The sequence below is a fragment of the Watersipora subatra genome, chromosome 1 (assembly GCF_963576615.1).
Source record: "Watersipora subatra chromosome 1, tzWatSuba1.1, whole genome shotgun sequence".
NCBI lineage: Eukaryota > Metazoa > Bryozoa > Gymnolaemata > Cheilostomatida > Watersiporidae > Watersipora > Watersipora subatra.
Genome location: NC_088708.1, coordinates 30,861,780 through 30,873,543, shown reverse-complemented (window position 1 = coordinate 30,873,543; position 11,764 = coordinate 30,861,780). Strand labels below are relative to the sequence as shown.

The following is an 11,764-nucleotide window of genomic DNA, read 5'->3' as shown; positions in this document are numbered from 1 at the left end:
CGTTTATTGACAAAGAAAAAACTGAAAGATTGACTTTCAACCTTTTAGAACAATGTACCTTTGATGTTCAAGATGTTTTTTCTGTTTTAAAACATTCTTATCAACTAATAGAAGTTTACATTATTAAAACAAACTCGCTCTAGTGATAAGGGTAAGGATTGCAGTTACTAACAAAGTTTGTTCCGTGTAACTGGCACTCCTGATCTATGAGAACAGTGACTGTTGTTATTTGAATTTAGCAGCACCAGTACTGACCTACTTTGTCTTCAAAATCAGCCGAGATGAATCAACCAGCAGTACAAATTAATTCTAGTAAAAACAGTCAACGATAGTGATGTGTAAAATAATAAAAATCAGGTAAAGGTTCACTAAAGGCTGGCTGTGAGTAGTAACAGAAGCAAGCTTGCTAGTAGCTGGTTAGAAGCTTGCTCGTAGCTGGTTAGTAGTAGCTTGCTAGCAACTGGTTAGAAAACTGCTTAAAAAGTTGCGTTGTGAGCCCCGTAGACTCTCCCTAATTCAGTCTAAGGAAGTTAGCAAATATGATGATACTCGTGTTCTGTTAAGAGTCAAGAACAACGGTGGCTTGATTTCTCCTTCTGATGGTGTTGTAACAACTGTTCTATGCACCGAAAAGTATCTGACATCAGCAAATCAATGTTTGAAATATCTCAAGATTCTGAAGTGTGTAAAAGAAGAGATTGCACGCTATGATATATTTGAATTAAAGCAACATTGTACTGACACTTCTGTAGGAATTGATAATCATCATTTCTCACTACTAGTTTTAGTGGTTGAAACATACTTTGATTTAAGACAGCACCACTTTGCCAACTTAAGAAACCTAGATCTACATAAAGTGAACATCAGGCATAATGTTACAAAAAACATATTATTTAGAGGACAGTGAACTGTTATGTCGCTGTGACATAAATTGTCTATAGCCGGTTTAAGTTAGTACTTATTTTTAAGACTTCTCAATATATATGCATACAAATTGTACAGTTTGCAGGCATGTAGTAGTTAAATTTATTATATAATTCATGTATACTATAATGCTATTAGACGTTATATTAGGATCATCAGAGCATCTGGCTCATTAATTTTTTATGCATAGATCATTTATTTTCTGGATCACAAAAAAATTTGATGGTCAAACATGATGTAATTAAGATTTATAGTTTGCTTTATATATGCACACAATTTGTATAGTTCGAAGGCATTTAGTTGTTTAATTTATTATATACTTTTTATATATAGTGCTATTAGACATTGTATTAGCATCCAAGCATCTGGCTCATTTTCTATGCATAGATCATTTATTTTCTAAATCACAAATACATTTTGTGGTCAAGCATACTGTAGTTAAGATTTATAGTTTGCTTTTGGTCTATATCAACAAATAACACATATAAATATAACACATTTCAAGATATATTGAGTGTTGGGACCTACTGGCGCTAAAGCTAATCTAGGCTCGAGGCCAATCCAACCAATTTTCGAACAAAGCAATGTAGGTTTCAAGATTTGATTAAATGTATACAACAGTTTTGGCCAGTTTTCTGCTCTTGGTGATGTAAACAACTATTGTGATCTCTTATTAGATAGTCAATAAGTTTTAAAGCTAAAATTTACTGGGCTGGTAAGGCGAGCGATGCCAATGATACCATTAAATCCAGTGGAAACATCTGTCGATAAGAAATGCAAATTATATAGAGCCCATATAGAGTTGTCTGCCTATTGTTGAAACCATGCCAATAGCCATCTACAACAAAAACTTATAGCCTAGAATCTGTAGATCTTTAGCTAGCTTGACTTTGATATATAAGTTGAATGAACATGTAGATCTTCATCTCGACTCTGATATATAAGTTGATTAAGATTGGGGATGGATAAAAGCACCCACAAGCTCATTGAGATTAAATGCTGTACAATGTTGCTAGGTTACTATAAAGGGATTGTGACCATGTAGCATGGACCAAGATGGCGCTCAAATTGTTACGCAAATAAATGACCTTGGTCATTTCATGGGTAATATAATTCAGTGAGGGTAGATGTCAATTTTCTCTCACGCAGTTCAGCGAAATAGATTACCATTTACTAAGTCGAATTGGAGAACTAGCCCAATTTGACACTACGCTGACACCGGAATTTTGTACGTAATACGAAGCTTATACGCTAAATACGTATTTAGATTTTACGTTATAGGCTGTATATGTTCTAGGAGCGTCTACTGTATTTGGCGATTTTGCAGTTTCATCCGTGGTACTCGTATTTTTCGTTGGCTTCTCAACTCTTAACCTCTGGCCGTCTGGTTGTTACAGCGTGTTTCGGCATAGGTTAATTAATAGTAGTTTTAGATAAATGATTCATGATAAATAGGGTTCAACACACAACAATTAATATATAGACCCTCAATGACCAGAGACAGTTCTTTATCTAACTGAATGTCGCTTCGCATTGCTTGTTGATCTCACACGGTAGGTAGACATATAATATACGGTATATCTAATGTAATGCTCGTTTGTTCGGCATTAACGTCTTCAGACGCTTGCGTTATTGGTATATTCCACTAGAGAATATTTGGTACTAGTTTATGAGATACTAGATAAACCGTCAAAGGTTTTAAGTGTTTGTCGCAAGCCTGACAATTACATACACGTGCTAATATTCAATCGTCAAAAGCCTAAGGATAATCTACTCTTGTGCGATATGCATATCGGAAACTAGCGTTAGGAAACGTGTAAGTGCCAGCTCCTTGTTTTTCACTTGGATTACTTTTATTAGTGGGTCTGTATCTTTGTTTATCAAGAAGTGTTATTACCAAGTAATTGAACATGTCTAACTCAACATCCGTAAAGCCGTCCGAGTTCAATATTCAGCGAAAGAAAAGAGTGGTCAATGGTTACTGTACTATTTTGTGCTTATAAGATAAACTTGCTGAGCTTTGCCTGCTGTAACAAGCATAAATGAGGGCGAATTTTAAGTCATTTGTATTGAAATGCATTGTAAATTGTTGTTTAAAATATATTACTCGAATGCTCTTGCGTTAGTTGTAATTGTGCTGACACATGACAGCACACGATGATGCACATGTGACACATTACAGTACATGGCAGTGCGACGAATCATTGATTCCTTTAGAGCTTATCTCAAATAGTGCAGAAGAAATATAATTATCTGTACACTGCTATAAAAGTCTTTTGCCTGATGCTAGCCACCCAATTACTGTGTTCAGGACTAAATATTTTGTATATAAATACCTACTACATTAACTTTTTTCCTCATTGGCTTCATATGGTGCTGTATTTCTGTATTTAAAGGACCTGAGAGATAGAATTGGTCTCACTGCTATTCACTTCTACATTTCTGTGTGAATAACAATGGGTTGATTTAATGATAACAAAATGATTCTTTTTTAAGAATCACCGTTTACAGCACCACAAATCATTAGCATGTAAAAGTGTTTTGCAGGCATCTGTTATAGACTCTATGTACCATTTACTGATTTTCTCAACAATGGTTTCAATGTGACGCATAACTGCTCCATTTATCGCTGATATTTGGTTAAATTATATTACCCATATGTAGTAATTGTGATATTTATGCTTGGAGAAATATTGTTTTTTGTTCCTTTTTTACAACACAACAACAGAAGACTAATCTGCATTGCTGGATTGGCAGAGGGAGCGATTCAAAGTCATGCGCCCTTTCTGTCGCCACCAGTTGCCTTGTTTAGAATTTGTTCTGTGCAGATCGGGCGCTTAATGTCACTACAGAGCATATTGCTTGTGCTATGAACATCGATTTTAATTGCTTGCAATGTTTCAGTGTTACAAGAAAGTAGCCATTACCTAAATTACTTATTACTTTTTTATTACTTTGCTTTTGCTAGTTACTATGGGCCAGTCATGCTAAATAATCCCCAATGCATTTTGGCCTACTCTATCTTAAATTACTGTCATTTCAGGAACTTACTGTTATAGCAAGTAATCAGCAACATAAATACAAAGGTCCAAATTGTTGGTCAATCTTCAAGAAGAACATCAAATGCTGGAGCTATATCCAGCTACTTACAGGTAAGTAGACAGTACAGGAGGCGATCTAGAAGTATTCCAGGAGGAATGCTTATACAATCATAAGTATTCATGATTGTCAGAGCTGGTGGTACAAAGATGGTGGTCAGAGGCTTCTTTTAGCTGAGTAGCCAATATGATGTTTGGTTATTGGTAGTTCTGTAAGTTCTAGTCTCACTCCTGGCTTTTTTCATGGTCAAATGAGGGCAGGTGCAAGAAGATGGCCTGTGTTAATTTGTTAAAGGTCGATTGATTAGACAGGCTGTTGTGTTATAGTGCTCAGGTCCTGTAAGAGGCATCATACTTGTCGGGCCAAGCATGCAGTTGATATTTTTTTCGTAAAAATTGGTTCGAATATAATTTTTCCGGTACATGTATTATTTTATAAACCAATTTTTCTATCGAAAGGATATTTTATACTAGATGTCGTCATCAGGCAGGAAATTCAGTAATTTCTGTTTGATATCTCAATCGCTTTTTAATTGTACCTATCGCAGTAAACCAAACTTCGTCTCTCAGTCTTGCTTTTTGAATATACTGACTGCGCTTAACTGTTCTTTTTCTATCTCACTACCCTGTCAATTATCTACCGAGCTTATAGAACACTTGGTTACTCTATTTTTTTTCATAATTTTTTGCTCTATTATTTACAAAGGAAGTGAAAAACAATATAATGAATGAGCTGGCCCATCAAGGCTGAAAGACGGAAGTTTGGTTTACTATGGTAGGTAAATTTTGAAACCGATTGATATATCAAATGGAAATTTCTAAATTTCCCGCCTGATGATGACATCCGGGAAATCTCCTTCTGATAGGGCAATTCTTTCTAAGATGTCGATTAATCAGTGAAGTTCAAGGCGATTTTCAGTTATCTTTTTGTATTTTTATCAGTTTCGCAAAAAAAAAGATTAGTATATCATTTCAAGGAAATTTTAAACTGGTTCAAGTGCTTTGCTACTTAAAAGTATCTAGCCAATCGGATGCAAGCAATGCTCAAGTGCTCTGAGCAAATGAAGTGTGCTTGACACAGTACCAATGCCATTGAAGGCAGTGGTTTAACAGATTGCTCTGTGTAGCACACCTCAACTAGTTAGATCATTGTCAATAGTGACTGTATGTGGATGTTACTGTATGTGGATGTAACTGTTCGGAGAAAGTAAGCAGTCTTTAAAAAAGGCACTGGCAATGATGGATGCAATTTGAGTGGAGAGAATTCTACCTTTATATTTGTATGATATGTGTTAAGTCCAGCTGATCACGTTTCCCAAATAAATAGCCCGATATTATCAGCTTTGGAGGTTGTGTAATCATACATGGGGTTTGTTTAACCCTTTCGCTGCCATCCATGTACAAATTTAGCTATCGGCCTAGTGCCAGCCATTTTACCGAAAATTGCCGATATTGCTTCATGATATGTATACAATATTTTTTTCAATTTCAAACTCTATTTAGAACATTTTTGTAACATATTTTATTTTGCCAACATTTTAACCAACACTGCTATGCAAAAAATGCAATATAAATCTACACTTTGTGCGATGATAAAGCGATGTGAAGCGATCACTACGATACTAAGACGATCCTCCACAATGTTCCTTACTCTTACAAAACTATTACTTTCACCACTATCAAAGTCACTGTTGCTACTTTAACTATCTGTATAATCACCAAAATCTAAATCTGAATTTGCTATAACATCATAAACGTAAGTAATTACCTGTTTTCTGACTCGTGCGGTAATTACCACAACGTACACAAAAATTGTTCGTTTTTAGGTTATTAGTTCTCAAACAAAAGTTTACAATTGCTTCGTTATTTTAGGCTAATTTTTAGAGATATCTTCGGACAACGTTGTCAATATCACGAAAATCCCACAGACTGTGGGTTAGGTTGTCAAAGAATAATAAAATGAAGTTACTACGCAATTGCTGGGAAAGTCGCAATAATGCATCTACCACACTGGACCATAGAAAACGCATTTATGCGCTTATAGCATCGAAAGGGTTAAAAGCCAGTAGGGGCATGAAACTTCCTTCTCTGTGTTGCACATGTTCATCAATGACCTGAAAACAAAAACAGCTTTTGTTATTCATTAGGCTGTTGTAATGAATAGCAGGTCACCATACTTTGGTAACTTGATGTGGCAATTGATGTTTTGTCTTATGATCAGTTGTGATACTTTTGGCTAAAATAAAGACCGTAAGTAATGGTTGCTGGCTGTTTTATGTTAAGACTTGTGGTGTGCCTTTAGATTGACATTAATTCTGTTATCTTTGGGAATTTGATCATGTAGAGGCAGGCCTGTATTCCCTGGTTGCGAGTTGGGGCCGCTAAGCAAGTTGGGGCGGCTAATGTTAGGCGACTAGTTATGAGCATCTGGCTGGGGGTTTGGAGGGGCGGTGGTCAGCCCCCCTCAACAGTTTCTTTTATGTAGGGCCTCAACCGAGCATCTCATGTGAAGTTTTAAAAAATTTTATCTGAAAGTATAAACATTTTTTCTATTATTTGAGATTTGTTTGTTTTAGGTGATGTGACTGCCAGGACGTTTTCAGATTAAAATAGGCTAAACTTGACCGCAGTTGAAACGCTCAGAAAAATACATCTTTTTCTTTTGAGCGTTTTAACAAAGATCAATTTTGCCGATTTTATTTCAAGTTCATCCTAAGGTTTTTTACACTTTGGTGGGGCTATTGCCAAGCGGATGTTTGTTAAAACTTTACCTTTTGCAAACCTTTATAAAAGTCGTTAACAAGAATATTTTGCCGATGATGATAATAATGACGCCCAAGAACTATTAAAAGTTGACGTTTATCTATATGGCTTGGAATAAAGTGATACTCTACAGCGATAAAAACGGTTCTCGTAGCCGTTGGGCAAATAACTGTTCGAGTTAATGCTGTTGAAGTCGAGTTATCTAAAGCAATTTATCATTGCGTGGGAACGGACCAAACAAATCCGTTCGAGTTAACCCGTTGTTCGTGATAAAATTTTACATTTTATCCGAGGGCGAGTTATCCTAGTTTGACTGTACTTAGCCGCCAAAAATTCTTAAAAAGTTGGGGCGGCTCAGCCGGCCAGTCGCCCCAGGGAATACGGGCCTGCGTAGAGGTGGCTTTTCAGTAACTAATATGCATATCTACTGCTTTGGTTAGAAAAATTAGCGTAACATGTAAGAAATATAAAGGTATATATATTAAAGATATATATTAAGAAATGTAAAGATATATATAAACTACTTGCTTGTTGCTTTGGAGTTGCACCTACTTCAGTTTATAAATTTGAGCTATTATCACACAAAAGCAATACAATTTTTACATTCTGATCTAGTCATTATTGACGTAATTTGAGTTGAGAACACATGAGGATTTTTGTTTATTGTTTATAACTGATGCCGTGTTAACTCCTGTCCTAGTTATTGCCTGTTTACTTACAGCTTATGCACTTGTCTGTCTATTAGGTCATAACCTTGGCTTATCTCTCAAGTTAATAAATCATGTCATCTTGTAGATTAATCACTGATGGATACAGTCACCCTCAAAATACTTATATTATTTGGCCTATTCATCGCTACATATGGCTTCGCCTTGCTTCCTGTTGTCATCATGCGATATGCCAATGCTACCAATGATGTTGGACGGAGGAGAAAAATAGAGAGATATATTAGGTATGACTATCCTCCCTCCCTTTACAGACGGTAGCTGCAATCTCGTGCTATGGTCACGTTATCTGTACATATGTACATGTAGTTAAGGGTCTGTAAGAGAAAAGGTTAGAGAGGCTTAATCTGGTTGAGGCCTGCGTCTCAGTAAGCGTTGCATCTACATTATAAGCGAGTTTTCTCTAAAATTTGATGATACGCAACTGCTTTAAGATAGTTTCTGTAACGTGTCTGAGGTAATTTTAATTTAGCATGGAAAAATTTATTCATTTTTGTCTCTAAATCACTCAACTGGGCCACGTAACCGGCTGCAAGCCAAATAGACCGCATTCTGACTACCCCTTCTTTCTGCTATTATTCCCCTTCCGAAAAATTGAATGCGCATAAACACTAATTTTTATGTTCAATTGTTTACCACCCTTCAAGTATGAGGTGCCTATATTTGTGCGTGTAGACACCGATGATTGTGACATTTTGAACTGCTGTTTGAATTGTTGCCTTTGTTGAGCACTTGAGACTAGCAATCTAGGGTATCCATGGATTTCCTATGCATACCTTAGAAAGATATACCGTATAGGTGACAGAATATTAAAAAATATCTATCGTAAAATGTTATACACAATAAGCATTCGTTGATTCCAACGCATATCCATAAAATTGGAGTTATCCGTTACATGCCACTTTCAACAATATGTGACCAACGTAATAATTACTGACCCATGAAGTCCAATAAAGCATTCTTGTATACAGCATGCGTGTTTGTTATCATAGCCTCAAAACATTGAATTTTTTATAAAGATCTTGGGCTAACTTTTAATGGCTCTTTTTCCCAGCTCTTATATTCCTGTCTGCCTATTTATAATGCTTGCTGTTTAAACAACTTGTTTTCCTTTGCAGTTTCATGAGCTGCTTTGCAGCTGGGGTCTTTCTCGGGACTTGTCTTCTCGATCTCTTCCCGGAAGTCCAAGAAACCCTGAACTCTGCTTTGAGTGTTTATATTCCTGCTGGTGGTCCCTTCTCTGAATATCCATTTGCGGAGTCGGTTATGGTGGTCGGCTTCTTTCTCGTTCTTATAGTAGAGCAAGTGGTTCTCTCCATGCAGGAGCGAGAAGTCAATGTTGAATTGGTGGAGGCTCCCTCAAGAGTGTCTCTTTCGAACTCACCAGCACCTGTGTATGACTCAATGGGCAGCACGGAGAGCGAGCCATTATTGCCACAAATTGAGAGTAGACCAAGATCGGAGAGTAATGTTAGTGTGCGCAGCCTAGTTTCAATCAGCGATAAGCCTGTGATTCCTAGCAATGGTGATGGACTGGAGAGATCAATGCACCAGGATCCAAGCTCTCACTCTCCTATCCGCTCATTTATAATGCTTGCTGCATTGTCACTCCACTCAGTATTTGAAGGATTAGCTGTCGGCCTGCAGGTGACCGTCGCGCAGGTCTTAAGTATATTCGGAGCACTCATTCTACACAAATGCATTATTGCCTTTAGTATTGGTCTGAATTTGGTACAGAGCAGACTTTCATTGCGAGCCATTGTCAGCTCCAACGCACTGTTTTGCATATCTAGTCCCATCGGTATAGCAATTGGAATAATAATCACTAATGAAATTCAAAGCCAGACTGCACAGGAAATGGCCAGTGGTCTGTTACAGGGTATTGCGTGTGGGACATTTTTGTATGTAACCTTTTTTGAAGTTTTACCTCATGAATTTAATAAGCCGCAGGATCGCGTAATTAAATTATTGTTCGTTATTTTTGGATTTATAGTAGTTAATGGAATTCTATTCCTGGAACTTTATCTTAACCACAGTGTTCAGTAGGCAGTCTTTAGTTTTCATTGGTAGTAGCATTCTTTATAACCTCTTTTATTGTAAATCAGTCACGAAGTTGGTCACCCATTGGTAACATGCTAAAAACAATCTGTCATGTTGCTGTCTTTCATTCTTGATGATCACTAATTTTAATGTGATAGCCGCTCTTTGTATCTTTAACACTATGCATAACTAATTTATCGAACAATATATTTTGGACAACCTTTTCACATATTCTAGGTGATTCTATATATATATATCTGCAAACTACATTCATTGCAAGGTCAGCTTGCTTTATGTGGAATTGAAATTATTGCTATGGCTCTTAGTTAAAATGCTAGGTTTTGCTTGATTAACCAGGCGGCTAATGGAGGAATCGGGAGATGAGCTTCACTATTCAATCATGGCACAGTTTATTGTAGAGAAATATTCCGAGTAGTGAAAAAATTCTAAATACCGTAGAAAATCGCAAGTGGCTTTTATGGCCAACCCTGCATAAAATGAAGGTTAGGCTCTTCACAATATGTAAATTATAAAACTGATTAAGAAGGAATATGCAAAAAAGGGATGAGTTTCTTATTGACTAAACTATTCACCGACTCATTGGTCTTGCGAGAGAGAGAGATTGACTAGGTGGTCACATTCGCACTGGAGGACTTGGCTTGTTCTGGCAATAAGGAAGTCTTTCTGACATACCTACCAGAAGTTATCAGCTCTCCAAAGCCCTCCTCGTGGGCGAACGCATAACTAGACCTAATAGATTGAGTGCGCGCTTCTCTTTTGATCGACGTTCCTGATCGATGTCGCTTGTGCTTTCCATTAGATTTCTGCTTCGCCTTTATTCTAAGTCTCTCTGTGAGTGTGCTGTTGAACAACAGTCTCCATGTCTGCACGGCTAAGACGATCACCATTAGAAATATTACACCGATTAAAACGCCGAACCAGTAAGCCGGAGTTGAACAAAGAAATCTCATGGTCCCAACAAAATTAGAAGTGAGCAAATCTGAGTATAGCACAGCATGAACCATATAGAAGACAGCCAGGCTTCCCCAGACAAAGAATTGGTTTAGAGGTGTCCAGTAGTATGTCTCTATAGAAATCTGTAAGTAGAAATGCTGTTTTATAGTGCAGTTAGAGCAAGGGCCTGGATGTTAAAAGGTTACGGTTACTATATAGCAGGAACAAGCATAACCTGCCAATTCTGGTTATTTACAAGAGAGATGGAGCTTGCTGATTAGCCTTGATATCACATCAAAAACTTCTGATCTGGCAGCACACAGATTTCTGCGGCAGCATGATTAAATGCCTCCTTAAAACTACCACCTATTGCATGCAGCGCAGCATCATGGTATAACCATACAGCACCGTGTTTGCCGTTACCTTTTACATATCACTACAAGATGAGAGATATTTTAGAACGGCGATTTCACTGTTCAAGTATATTGCAAATATGCGAGAGATGTGCAAGCCGTGAGCTATTGTGTAGGCGCTTCTTCCGAATAAAACGTCAGCAAGTTAACTAGCCTGTCTCACAATCTGCCTTACGGGCACCCAAGCAACACTGCGTAAGGTCAAGTGTTGTAGCTTGCATCTTCTAATGCCTTCCACCTAATCACTGGCAACCTCGGAGTCGATGAGTCAATGCGACAGATAATCAGTGTGTGTGTGTTTGTGATAGAATATACTGTACGTGTATCTGATGCTTACTGAACTTTTGTAAAGAAATGAGTGCGATTTCAAAAGATTGAACTAAAACAGATGACAGTACACATGACTAAACGAGTTATTTTGTTAATGCCGAATAGGCGTGTCAAAAGATGCCAAAAAGTGCTAGCAGTTAACTTCAGGTTAGAATAGCGGGTTACATGTTGAGCAGGTACTGGAGCATACTGGACATATCAGCGCAGCATACCAGCGCAACATACCACGGGGGAGAAAAGATGAGCAGTCCGCTGCCAGTCTTGCGAACATGAGTTTGCTGAGTAATAGTTAAAGGCAGGGGGTTCTATTCGCTACGAACCTTTTGGCAGTTGCAACAAAGCCCAATGATCTCGAACCCCTCCTGAAGCGCTAATATAACACCGTCTTTTCTATCAAAGGCAAAACTTGAAAAAAGAATGCAAAACTTTGGCCAGGTCACATAAAAACTCTATACATTGTTTCCATTCTAGGAGTTACACCTGACTAAATTGAATCTACAAACGAAGAGAAACTCAA

The 11,764-nt window shown here is 37.4% G+C and overlaps 2 protein-coding genes across 3 annotated transcripts in view; one reads left to right on the top strand and one right to left on the bottom strand.

Moving 5' to 3' along the window:
- The first annotated feature begins 2,303 nt into the window (after window positions 1-2,303).
- LOC137394015 (zinc transporter ZIP1-like) lies at window positions 2,304-9,777 on the top strand. Of its 2 annotated transcripts, none has more exons than XM_068080733.1 (4): window positions 2,304-2,477; window positions 3,968-4,076; window positions 7,581-7,737; window positions 8,629-9,777. In XM_068080733.1, the coding sequence occupies exons 3-4, from the start codon at window positions 7,592-7,594 to the stop codon at window positions 9,554-9,556; spliced, it is 1,074 nt and encodes a 357-aa protein (XP_067936834.1). In that variant the 5' UTR covers window positions 2,304-2,477; window positions 3,968-4,076; window positions 7,581-7,591; the 3' UTR covers window positions 9,557-9,777. The 2 variants fall into 2 exon arrangements, with proteins under 2 accessions (XP_067936834.1, XP_067936842.1); XM_068080741.1 differs by lacking the exon at window positions 2,304-2,477 and adding an exon at window positions 2,508-2,740.
- Window positions 9,778-9,948: 171 nt separating this feature from the next.
- LOC137385364 (phospholipid-transporting ATPase ID-like) overlaps window positions 9,949-11,764 on the bottom strand; it is a 48,336-nt gene continuing 46,520 nt past the window's right edge. Inside the window, exon 23 of the mRNA XM_068071813.1 lies at window positions 9,949-10,647. Within this exon, the coding sequence (XP_067927914.1) occupies window positions 10,177-10,647 (471 nt within the window). The 3' untranslated portion in view covers window positions 9,949-10,176. The remainder of the gene's footprint in view (window positions 10,648-11,764) is intronic.